This window comes from Anabrus simplex, chromosome X (genome assembly GCF_040414725.1).
Source record: "Anabrus simplex isolate iqAnaSimp1 chromosome X, ASM4041472v1, whole genome shotgun sequence".
Lineage (NCBI taxonomy): Eukaryota > Metazoa > Arthropoda > Insecta > Orthoptera > Tettigoniidae > Anabrus > Anabrus simplex.
Genome location: NC_090279.1, coordinates 162,481,295 through 162,495,004, shown reverse-complemented (window position 1 = coordinate 162,495,004; position 13,710 = coordinate 162,481,295). Strand labels below are relative to the sequence as shown.

Sequence of the window (13,710 nt, the reverse complement as noted above, 5' to 3'; positions counted from 1 at the left end):
ATCCTCATTAGAGGGCGTGCCTTACAAGGGCTGCACAAGGCGAGCCAAATCTGTCCTGTTACAGTCCTGGCACTAAAAGCCATACGATAAATAAATAAATTAATTAATTAATTAATTAATTAAATTATTCTTTCAGCATTACCCACCTCTGAATTTATTAAGAAATCACCAGCCACACAGTGAAGTAGTAGCATGCCTGACTTGTCTGGAATTAGATTCCTGGGCAGTCCAGAAATGTTAATTCTGGACTTCGGATTGGAACGTGGTTTACTCACCCTTGTGAGGTGAATTGAGGAACTGTCTGATACAAGCCTAACAATATTGTCATGCTGACCAGATGTCATTCTGGTACCTGCAGGCCATTAGGCTGGGCAACAGTTGTCTCAGCAGGCCAAGACCCTAATTGGCTGTTGTGCCTAGAGTTTGTTTGTCTATGATTTATTAAGACAGCCCAGTTGACTGAACATGTACCCCCAAAGAGCTCTGTATCGTACAGTAAGTACAGAAGTCCTCTGACATGCATTGACATTTTAGGTATCATTTCACAGAGACTTGAATAACACACACAAACTGATAATCACAACCGAGTCACACCCGACAAAGCGTGTAGCTAGGCCAGTACTTGCACTGGGGCTCTTCTAGCTCCTTAACAGTGTCTCTATTTGCAGTTTTGTTGTTGCTGCAAATAATTTCTTCATGAGTACTAATTTATTTAAGGTGGCACTTGCTGACCTCCACTGTTCTTATAATCAGAACCGCTGATTCAGTTATTATGAAAATATGGTACACATAACTTATTAGGCTCATTTTATGGACTACAGTGTTCTAAATTCTGTAAGAAAACATCTGTTGTTACCATCATTGTATTTGAATGATTCTTAAGCCTTAAGTTTTTAAAAGGTTAATTTATGATTTTTTTTTCTCTACGTCGCACTGACACAGATAGGTCTTATGGCAACGATGGGGTAGGAAAGGCCTAGGAGTGGGAAGGAAGCAGCCATGGCCTTAATTAAGGTACAGCCCTAGCATTTGCCTGGTGTGAAAATGGGAAACCACGGAAAGCCATCTTCAGGGCTGCCGACAGTGGGGTTTGAACCCACTATCTCCTGGATGCAAGTTCAAAGCCGCACACCCCTAACCGCACGGCCAACTCGCCCAATTTATGAGCTATTAAAGTGGAAAATTTCAAATTAGGCACATGCAGAAGAATGCACACACATTACAACCCAACACAAAGAAACATTCCTGGTCTAGTGTTTCAAGTTACCCTTCAGTCAGTGCCCCTGCCCCCCACCAAAGATGTTATTATGAAGAAAAAATTCTAAATTATAATTGCTCATTATATTAATGCACAACAAGCCTCAGACATGATCTAATAGTAATTCTAAGTTGATTTATGGAGTACCAGTTTGAGATAATTGCACGTAATAAATTGCATATTAGAGCCTATATTGTCAACGTATCAACTTGTGAAAATTTAAGTTTATAATTCCACCTTATTGTAAAGGTATTGTAAAGGTGGAATTATAAATTTAAATTTTCATAAGCTTGAGATAATGTACGTTATTCTTATGAAAATGAAAGTTGTTGGAAATGGGCATCGGCAAGTGACCTGTGGCCTGACAAGTGACCTCTACTCAGCCTGAAGTCCTGCAATATTCTCAGGTGATACAAGGTCAGTGCGACAAATTTAAATGAAACAATTTATACATTTTGTGGCTTGAGTGTGTGTGTCGGGGGGGGGGGGGGGGGGTCAAACCTCTTCCTTAGTCTTGCTTTACCATGTCTCAAGTTCTCTGGGATGCAGAATGAGAGAAGAGGGAGGGTATCTATACCCATTCTCCTCATAAAATTCCAAGAGGGCTGATGTCCTGAGGAACCTCAGAAATAAGTAGTTTGGTAGAAATTTATGAATGGTTTACTTAGAAACAAAAACTTAAAGGTGCTGACCATCATTATTGTAGTTCACTTTGGATGTCTGCATGGAGAATGTGCATGCTTGAGGTGTGGCAGGCTAGCACATTATATTTTCTGAACCTTCCTACCTGCAGAGCCAAAACCTGAGAAGCGAGAGGAAAGCCTTCCTCAGCCCACCACGCTCCCTCCCTTAGCATGCGCGCCCGCCGTGCCCAGCAAGCCCACTGGACCTCGTGCCCGCAAACCCAAAGATGCTGGTGGATTTAAACTGGTAAGTCACTTCTGTTTGTCACGAAGGCTGCATCCTGCTGTGGAGACAATTGATGCCTGCAGCTGTTCTTTTCTCTTTGTATGTATTCTCTTAGTTTGGTAGATGACAGGAATAGATATCATACGGTAATCAATAAAGTTCTGTCAGATTTTCATTATTGTTATTATTAAATGTATGGTGCATAATTACATTTAAAGGAACCAAATATTACCTTAAAAAATAGAATCTCTAAATGTCTAAATTATGGGAAAGACTAACAAAGAGAGACCTGGCCACCATAGGAGTTAAGGGAAAATTCCTAAAGACCACAATGGGCATCTCACAATACACGCGTTCCTGCCTAACATACGAACTAGCACGGGAACCCTTTCTTATTGAAGAACTGAGGATAAAACTACCACTGCCATCCACAATGAATGTAGAAGCACACCTAGCGGAGAGGCGGAAGAATAGAGAAGAAATTCCGCTAGAGTTCTACAGCACAGATGCCATGTTGGATCGAAATTGGACGAACGCCAACCAGAAGCTAAGACATGTGATAATAAAACTAGCAGTACACGGGTACCACCATAAAATATGTAAAAATATGTCTTATTACGACCCAAATGAAAAATGTGAATGTTCACTGTGTGATCAGTTCTGTGACATGTATCACATCACAAGATGTAAAAACAACAACAAATCTCTATGCGATTATAGCAAAGACTAAAATGGTCAATAATCTTTGTAATGCACATTCGTGCGCTTTTCTAATAATAATAATAATAAATGTCTAAATTAGAAATATAGTTAATTAATGCAGAAGTCAGGGTGATAAAGTTCACCTTGTCTCCTGTATAGGCTGTAGTGACACATTCTCGCATGATGTGCTTCACTGTCTCCTTGTTGTTACCATGGTCACAATGTGGAGAGGGTATCTTGTTCTATATGAACAAAGAATTTTCATAAACACCAAGGTTGGTCTTGATATGGTTTAATTTTGACCATATCCCATGGGAAAAATTGTAACCAGAACTGTTTTTGTGACTGATGACATATATCACGGAATACTGGAGGAACAGATTGTTTCCAGTTGTGCGACCATTGTTGAACTAGATCAACGCTCTCATCAACTAACCTCTCAGCTGTCTGCAGTGGAGGATGTCTTGATCATAACCTATTGAGAAGTGCATCGGTAACGTCAACATGAATTGAAAGAGCTGGATTAACACGAAGTTTATCATGTTCTTTAACCTATGAAGATGTAGTTGACCAATGTGGATCAGTTATGTTGGTGTAGACTTACCAGAAATCAACTGGAAGGTGATGTTAATTTGGACATCAATCTCTTGTGTTTGGGGGCTGTTTAGCTGCACAGAAGAAGTGTTCAGCTGTAGAGAAAATGATTCCAATAGCTGAACAGCAAAGAGTTTTATTTTCATCGATTGTGTAGCTTCACACATTCTTGAAACTGTGTGGTCGGAGAAGGAACAGATAACAAGATTGTCAGTTGCTGAGTGTGTCCCTTTGTAGCCATGAGCAAACACCTCTGTATCTTTGTTGTCCCATTGGGAAAGGATCTTTTTCTATATAGATTACAGACCTGCAAGGGGCCATCCAGATTTCAAAGTGATGGATTCGATCACTGCTCAGTGGTGGTATATTAAGGTGCTAATATGCTAGCATTGTGATGGTAAATTTACCAATGTAGACCACAGAGAGGCTGTATTGTTAGAGAATAATATGAAGGCCACTTCAAAGACCTTCATTCGAATTGGTTGGAAATTGCCAGGGACATGTATTTACGGAGATTGATTTTATCATTTGTGTCTTCTAATATTGATTTCAATGGATCTTGTTTTATACTCTTGGTGGAGATTTATGGAAATTATGGAAAATTATTTTGAAAATAAAGTATTAATTTCATTCCTTCCCATTACCACAAATCCATAATTAACATTAAAGGTTCATTGAATTTGAGTGAAGATGCTGCGTGACCATACATCACTTTGCTTGTAATCTGTCCTAATACTACAAAATTTACAGAAAAGGATTCCATCACTTTTGTAAAAACCTTCCTTACATGTTTTAGCAGAAACTGGAATGATTGTCTCTCTCATCTTCGCAACTGCATCTAACAATATGAAGGAAAAAAGGGGTTAAGAAGAGTCAACTCCTCCGTCCTCCCCCCTCTTTACTTTACTTCTGGCCATAAAAACCCATGCTCAGGAAAATACTCCAGTAAATGTAACCATCGTATAACTACAGAAGTATAGCTTGTGGTTTTCGCAATCAGTAGGTATGTATTACAACTTCATCCTTAGGAATGTTTCTGTAACATTATCATCATCCCCTTTGTCCAATTTTATATTGGATTAGGTTGTTGATCATTGATCTCAGTCTCTGCCTGTTTTTTCCACCTTTCTATCCCAAAGAAGTCTTGCAAGTTTGCCACTCTCTTTGTTAGGTCTCTGTATATAACTTGTGGTCTAATTGATCAACAAAACATTACCCAGCAGCAAACAGCCTTAAAAAGAATCTCCATGTGAAAATCACTGTAAAACAACACGATAGTGGTGATTTGCAATTGTCTTCATATTTTGATTCGGGGTGCCCCATTTTGCAGTATGTTGCATTTGTTTTCTTCACCTATTATTAACTACAACTCCTTAGTTTGTGAGTATTAGCAAAAATCAGTGCTGTATCTAACATGCTGCGATTATTATGTATTTCCACAACAAAAAAATCGCCCCTGGAAATTGCTAATAAATCCGGAATATTGCTTTTGCATTGTCCTTTTGATTGCCATCTGTTTACCCCTCAATGAGGTGACAGTGGTGGTTATTATTTGAAGAGGAAATTTCAACTAGAAAGCCATCTCCTCCTAACAATTCTGAGAGGAAGAATTGTGACCCTTCAGAGAATATTGGGGATTGACGAGGAAGAGCTGCAAAGAGCAAGAAAATGAAAAACTCTCTAGGTCCCAGAAACTGTATACTGTTAGGGCTGAAAGAGAACAAGAGATTGGATATGAAAGTGTGGAAAACTGGCTAGGGGCCTAGACACAATGAATACATTACCCAGTGGAATCTACACTCATCCAAACAAAACAATGAAGATCACTGATGCTGTTGGGGACTATATTTGATGTGGTAGGTATGTGTTGCTGCATGTTACAAAGTCAAAATCTGACTGAACTTTATTGGTTACCTGTATAATTCATTAAAACTTGTTCAAAGCAATATGGCATGAAATCAGGGTGGCCACTATTCTGGAAGAAAACTAGAAAATAGCTGGGATTAAAACTGATTCTTAAGATTATCATCCAGTCATCATTTTTCTTCCGACGATACCACTTTTGAAAGCGGAATGTAAATCAACCAAGTGTAAATAAATGTTAATATATTTTTATTGTGTTAACAAACACAGGTTTGAGTCTACCTTTGTGTTTAGTTAATTGTTGGCTCGTTATTGTCAAAATAGTAGTTCATTACAAGTAATGAAGTTAATTACCAGGTTCCATATTGACTATAATGATCAGAAGTAGTCTCTATTTGTCGACCTATTTAATTTTTCTTCTTCTTCTTCAAGTAATAATTTTTAGTACTCATGTTTGACATGATAAAGGATAAAACAGAATTTTAATAAAAATATTATGAGAAGTCAGGAATTTTAATTTTGAATTTGAGTGGCCACCCTGTGAATTGAACAAGTTTTTGCTTTATTCCAACATTTGTTACATAAAATATAGTAACATTCTTTTACCCTGATGAATAATTAATCCTCACCATTCATCATTTGCCAGATAAAACTAGTTCATTTGGTAGTATAAATTTCACTTCCTGTATTTCTTTTTAATGATCCCTCTCTGTGCATTTCTGAATAAAAGCTTTCTTCTCTATAAACTGCCTCAAGGAGATTGCACCACTGATTGTACTAACTTCTGAAATCCCCAAGGCAACAGATGTCAGCGATGATTAATTCCTTCCAGGAGAATCCTTTTCAACTCTTCAGAAATATAAACCATTGATAAATTCAGCTTGAAAAGCGAAATAGGTAAGACTGGTTAAGGAAAAACAGATAGAGAGAGTGGGACCTAAAATGCACAAGGCCAAAGCAAGAAACCTGCAGAAAAAGACATTTTCATGAGTTTTGACCAACATGTCGTTCTTTTCTCAATAGCATATGGAACTTGTTTGAAAATCTACAGATAGGTTCTTAAAGCCATTGTCTTCGTGATATGAAAGGCTGTGAATGAAGCAAGATTTCCAGTTAAGATTGATGTGTGTAATAAATAGTGTCTTAAAATGTGATTTATCAACAAAAATTGGAATTGTGAATTGCAATTTTCTTCATGGCAACAAGCAGATTATTATGAGATTCAAAATTCCGTTCTTGCTTTGGCTGGCATAGTGTGCAAGATAACAGCCTGAGAACTGGTACTGTGTTGCTTTGGTGAAAGTTCTCGAAATCACTTTCTGCTTCGTGGATGGTACTCAGACCTTTGCTTTTGTCATATGGTGCTGGGTTTGTGTATTCCATGTTTTGATGAAATAGTGTTTATTGTCCCCGTGGTTTTAAGGTTACCTTTAGTTGAATTGGTGAAAAATGGAAGTGTGTAATTATTTGCATAGTTTTCAGTTGAGAGGTAAAAGTTATAATATGAACGCCAACAAATATTCTGCTACAGCAAAATTGAGAAAAGTTTTGAGTGGATTCTGGAGTTAAAGAGATCACCTATATGTAGTGGTTTGGTTATTTTTAGCTCACCTTGTGAATTTGTTGTTCATTATTGGGTTGTGTAGCTGCAACCTTACTTTAAGATCCAAAGAAATGCAGTACAGTTTGTTCTGGGTGATTTGCAACGAAGGAGTACTGTTACGAATATGTTACAAACTTTGAGCTAGAAAGAATTTGAAGGAAGGAAATTAACAGCTTGACCAGAAGAAATATAATTCCAATATAAATGGTCCTTTATTGGAAATAACAAATTTTCCTGTTAACTCATTCTTGGTTGCCAGCATTCTTGCCCCAGTGTGTCAACTTGGGCTCATCATTTGGTAACTAGCATACCTACGAAGATGCATGGCTAGTGCATATAGTGGTGACTTTTTTTTTTTTTTTTTTTTCATTTATTATTTCATTCTCCCATGTGGAAGTGGGCCATCAGCTCAACTTGGAGCTCTTAGGCTTAGAATAGAGAATTATATCTATAGAGATAGTGTGATGTCACACATTTTGTAGTTTAGAAGAACACTGATATATACATAAAATAACATTCTTAAATTTAACTTTACTTTGAACAAGGATTTTTTGGCACCTTCTGAGAATAAATCATTTGTTTATAGTTAATAGCTCATAAAAGAGAGAGAAAAGGAGACATAAACATTCTTCTTTGTAAAAATATAAACAAACATTGCTTCAAGTTAAAATATGTCCAAATCTGTATGCATTCTCAGCCGGGTCATCATACTTCTTTGAGAGCAAGTCACTTTGTAGTGTTTATTGTTTTCTACAGCCGGTGGTGGTACCGCCTTATACCTCTACAGAGTGTGCAGCCATGATGATAATGGTTGCGGTTTAGTCTTTGCCAAGGAATGTGCTACCTGCAGCGTCTCAGCATATTGAACGTATTTTTAATGTTGTCCAGGGGCTGGGGTTGGGAAGAGGTGATTGGTAGTGGGGGTTGGCATGTTATGTAGAATGGAGTGGGCGAGTGGGGAGAGGTCGATGGCTTTGAGAGATTGGGGAAGGTTGTGGGAAGTTGCATTTTGAAAGTATCGTAGGCAGAGAGAATGAAGGTGGGAGAGAATTGTTGGGAAAGTATGTAGGTCGTTAATAGTTTCAATTCGTATGTTTTTCCAAAGTCAATAGGCGACGCGTATGGCAGGTCTAACAAAGGCTTTGTATGTATTTATAATTTAGGAAGCCCTTACTCGCCAGGTTTGACCCACCAACCAGCAGAGGAGGTGAAACCCATGGTATGCCCTTCTGTAAATTATGTCAATATGTATATGCCATCAGAGATGATACCTAGGCGAGTCCTTGCATCTCCGAAAACCTTCAGTATGTTAATGGGACGTTAAACCACTAGCGAAAAAATCCTTCCAGTCCAAGAGGAAGATTCACTCATAAAACTACAATCGATACCTTCACCTTGACTTGAAAGTTGTTGAAATTTGTCATCTAAATCACATTTCACATAAGTAATAATCGTCCATTATCACTGCTATCTAAGTACAGTATATTTGCATCCTTAGATCATCTTCATTCATACTGAATCACTAATTTATTTCAGTACTACATATAAATGCTGCTGTGAACAACAGGTCTGTTGAGCTACACCAGTACGTAAACAAAGCTGAGTCGTCTGACCATGAAAATGTGCTAACAAACAGTCGACTGTTCCTTGTGTTATTTCCAAGAAAATAACAAAACACATTAGTTTGAACTTGGGAAGTTACTTCGGGAACCAAACAAAGTTCACTCAATAAGAAACAGATGGCAGTAGCTCAATGAATAGCTTAGTAATGGCTGTCAAAATAAATGTTGTCGGACTAGTAAGAGTTAAGAAATTTTGGACTAGCACAAGTAGCATGATTTTGTGCTTATTTTATAGTGATTTTTTGAATAATTAGTGTGTACAGCTCTTTGGCTGAATGGTCTAGTGCAGCGGCCTTCAGTTCAGAGGATCCTGGGTTCGATTCGCTGTTGGGCTGGAGATTTTAGTTGTCCGGTTAAATTCTCTGGCATGACAACTGGGAGTTTCTCTAAATTGACAACTCTCATTAACATACTGCCAACCACCACAGAAATGTATATTAGTTGGATACAGACTGGTATTAGGGCAGTGGTGTAAAACTAGGCCAGGTTCACATATGTGACACCTTGCACCCACGACTTCACCAGGGTATGTGAAATCCAGGAAACCCATTTTCACACCAGGCAAATGCTGGGGCTGTACCTTAATTAAGGCCACAGCCATTTCCTTCCCAATCCTAGCTCTTTTCCCAACCATACTGTGTTCGCTGAAAATCTTCAGTAGGTTAGTGCAACATTAAACCACTAGCAAAGAAAGCTGTTATAACATGAACACCACTAAATATTCTGCTACGGCAAAATTGAGAAACATTTTGAGTGAAATTGGAGTCAAAGAGATCACTTATATGTAGGGGTTTGGTTATTTATAGCTCGTCTTGTGAATTCGTTGTATACAATATGGGTACTGTAGCTTCAAGCTTGCTTTAAGATTCAAAGGAAAGTAGCATAATTTGTTCTGGGATATTTCCGACAAAAGAATAGTGTTACAAAAATGTTGCAAACTTAGGGCTGGGAAGAATTGGAAACGAGACAAATGGCTTGACCAAAAGAAATATCTAAGAATCAAAGAATTATTTAACCACCTAATCGATATCTTTGTTTGCCTTTGGCAATTTTATAAAGTCATTCATAGGGGCAAAAGATCTTCTCAGGTCGACGCCCCGAATAAATAGCTTTTTTTTTTTTAATTTTCGATTGCTTCGCAGACATCATCAGGTACATTCACTTATGCTTAGGTATAGAATAGATGAAAGTTTACACAATATATTGTTCTAATAACAGCCTTAATCTCTTCTCATGGGAAACTTACGACTTTGTCTGATAAAATGTGTAATTAAAAACTTATCCTTAACTAAAATACTGTTAAAACATTTGTTCAGCTTCCAATTGAGGAGATAAAAATCTTTTTAAGTCTCTTTCATGCTTCTGCTCGAAAGAGTGTTTGAAAAACATTGATAACTTGTTATAATTTTATTGCTAAAGGTGGATTTCTTATTGTCCAAATTTAAATGGTCTTGCAACTCAATGTTGGGACACGCTTAGATGTAACTTGTGCATAAACTAGGCAAATGGGCAGTTTGTAACACTATCCCTGTCTGTGGATTTCCATCTTTACTTCCCCCTATCTTGGGTCTGGGTCTGTGCTTGTGTTCTCTGTCCTTGCTCTGGTATAATACACTTCCAAGCAGAAGCACAAAAAAAAAAAAAAAAGAGACATGAAAAGACTTTATCTTTTTAATTAGAAGCTGAACAAATGTTTTAATAGTATTTTAGTTAAGGATAAGTTTTTAAGTACATATTTTAAGCATTTCTCCCCTCCCCTTCTCCTCCAACCCCGCCTCCCCTCACCACCATCGTCCTTCCCCATTAGACAAAATCATAAATTTCCCATGAGAAGGGATAAAGACTGTTATGAGAACAATATATTGAGTATACTAAGCATAAGTGAATGTAGCTGATGATGTCTGCGAAGCACTCGAAACTTGTTCTCTGAATGACTTTATAAAATTGCCAAAGGCAAATAAAGGTATCAATTAGGTGGTTAAATAATTTTTTGATTCATAGATTGTCATATCGATACGGACATGAAGTGGACAGTTTGCAGTTCAAAAGAAATATTTCGAGCTGTCAGTGGAGAGATGGCTTGGAATGACATTAGTAGACGAACAAGGTTGATCAGAGTTTTTGCAAATAGGAAAGATCGTAAAATGGAGATAAACTTGGATTTCAAGAGGACAGATTGGGGCAAATACTAGTTTATAGGAAGAGGAGTTGGAGATTGGAATAATTTATCAAGGTAAATGTTTGACACATTTCCAACTACTTTGAAATCGTTTAAGAAAAGCCTAGGTAAACAAGTGATAGGGAATCTGCCATCTGGGTGGCAGCCCTAAGTGCAGATCAAAGGTGATTGATTGAAGGGTAAATATTTAGTGGAAAACTAAGCTACCAAATATCTCGCAAAGTTGCTCCAGTATGAAGCAGCTACTATTGCCTTGTCACTTACTGTGTCTAAATTTTTCACGCTGGGTTTCCACGGAGCAGTTTGAAAATCACTGCTGTCACAGGAACCATTTTGTGTACAGTCTTCCGTTTGAAGTTCTTGCCGTATCAGTTCTTATGCTGTTCAGTAATATCCATACTGGCCATGGTTGTTAGGGTAAGAGTTGGAGTCTCCTCTATTAGCTTATTCCACTCCTGTAGTGTCGACTGTTGCTGCCAGTACTTGTTCCTGAGAGTGCTTGATTTTGCACTTGTGTATTAGTAAATTTGTAAAGAACTTATTACAATAACAATGTTCTTGGAGATCTAGTGACAAATTTTTGTTGTTACGAGGTAAGTGAACACAAATTAACATAGGAATCTTGGAATATACTTGTACACCAAATCATTACATTAAAACTAAAAATAAAACATTCATAAAATAGATTGAGATATAATCTTGAATAAAAATTACTAAGTAAAAATTATTTTTTGTCACAAAACAACATTTTAGATTTAGGAAATCTCATGTTGTTAAGTTTAGCCGCACTGTGGGGTCTTAGTGTTGTTGCTCCTGAGTATGGAGATGGGTTTCACCATTCAAACAACCATTAATTAATGCCGTATTTTATATCCAAGCTATTATTGACCAGTCCTGTGTATAGGGGTAGGGATAGTGAGTCTGCTTCTTACCTGGAGGCTTAGGGTTCATTTCCTGGCTTGTCTGAGGGTTTTCATTCTGGATAGCCTTGTGATATCAACTTTGGGAGCTGAATGACATGAGAGACAGCAGTGGACTTGGCCAACGAAGCCAAACAGTAACTGTGCAATTATTGCATGATAGGGGGAGTACCATTAGCCAAGCATCCACTCCAAGGTTTGAGCCAATGTACCAAATGAGATATTCCGATTGAATTAGCATTATTATTATTGTGAGTAGTAAAGTTTTAACATTATTTCAGAAAATGTTAGTACCAAAACTTTTTTTTTTTTTTTTTTTTCTGTAACGTTTTTCATTTGAGTGATATTCCCTGGAAATGTTGAGTTTTGAATTTCATTTAAGTTTACACATTTGAAAAGAAAAAAGAAATTGTGGTTTAGAATTCTTAGTAATCTGTTACTGACATAGTAACATGGTGGGTAGCAAAAATGAGATTTCCCTTCTCTAACTGCCAAAAATATAAAGTTAAGAATCAATTTCCCAGTGGCATTTGTTGGCTACCTCACCTGTGGTCCTGTCTTTCCATATAATGTAAGAAGAAGAGTTGGTGTGTTTCTGATGTCTCAGGACTTTTGCTTAGGTGTTAATTGATTGTAGGATGAGTTGAGAAGATTGGTTGAACAGCAACTCTTACTATGTATACTGGAGTTTACAAGTTCGTACTTATCTGGAGAAAAACATTTTCATATGTTTTAGTTGATATAAAGTAACAAAAAGAACACAACAAAATGCTGCTTCAAAACTATGAAATATTCAGTATTCCTTATGCTCTAGATAACACTGAATTAAAGTGAAGAAAGCATAGTTCAGGGCATATTTTGTGAAAAGGGTTTTTAAACTAATATTTTAAAATGTTTTTTAATTATTCATAAAGAGAAATGTAATATTACAGAATAATGCTAACATTATTACTTGGATGGATCAAATTACATATGTTGGGCTATGTGGCTAGACCAGGAGTTCTTAACATATTTTTTCTTCTTTTTGTGTGTGTGTGTGTGTGTGTGTGTGTGTGTGTGTGTGTGTGTGTGTGTGTGTGTGTGTGTGTGTGTGTGTGTGTGTGTGTGTGTGTGTGTGTGTGTGTGTGTGTGTGTGTGTGTGTGTGTGTGTGTGTGTGTGTGTGTGTGTGTGTGTGTGTGTGTGTGTGTGTGTGTGTGTGTGTGTGTGTCACACAGACCCTTTTGAATTTCTAATAAAACCTATGGGCCCCCTCCCTATGAAAATGAACATAAGCACATAAACACAGTTTTGCAAGCAAAAAAAAAAGTTTATTTTATTGAAAACTGATTGCCTTGTGCTGTGTATAACACAAACAAAGTATTAGTGTACAATCTTAAACAAAAATTTTCTTTTTCAGTCTTTATCTCCAAAAAAGAAATGACTACATGTGAAATGAAATGAAATTGAGTGCAAATGGAACAAAACAAAATATTTAATGCAGTTTTAAAGTTCATGTCATTGAGAACTTAGTTGTTGTTTGGCATGAATAGGAAGATGAATCTGGAATGATCTTTGATAAAGCAACACACATCTTGTCTTTGACATCCAGTCAATTTCGACTTTTTTGCTTTGAATGAAACAATTACTGAAAATCCCACGTCAAAAAGATATCTACTGCCAATGGAATCAGAACATCCAGCTTGCTTTACCAAATGAAGGTTGGCTTCTTTCAGCCTACATCAAAGTTCTTCAAGGCTCCTCTGTTGAATTTTCTTTGTAACATTTTCTTTGTCTTCAAATCAATGAGATCATCTTTGGGAAGATCTCAGTCACTAATACAGTCTATTTCAGCCAGGCAAAGATTACAAATCCATGCTCATTGAGTCATTATTATTACTATGCACTGCTACAAAATCAAAATTTTGCAGTTACCCTTCTACTATTAATGTTAAAATTATAATGAATAATATTGTTATTACATACATCGATGCAGCCAGCTATGGACTGTAGCTACACAAGCTATGTGCCATGTTTCTTTTGGAGGCCTACACTTTTTTCTTTTACATTGTGGCCGAAGCTT

General features: G+C 37.1%; 1 protein-coding gene across 4 annotated transcripts in view; it reads left to right on the top strand.

Annotated features, from left to right (window-relative positions):
- Window positions 1-13,710, top strand: part of LOC136886372 (transcription initiation factor TFIID subunit 3) — a 199,143-nt gene that overhangs the window by 153,792 nt on the left and 31,641 nt on the right. The window contains exon 9 of one of the 4 annotated variants that reach the window (XM_067159120.2): window positions 2,052-2,188. The exons of the other annotated variants lie outside the window; for them this stretch is intronic. Within the exon in view, the coding sequence (XP_067015221.2) occupies window positions 2,052-2,188 (137 nt within the window). The remainder of the gene's footprint in view (window positions 1-2,051; window positions 2,189-13,710) is intronic. 4 annotated transcript variants of the gene reach the window in all.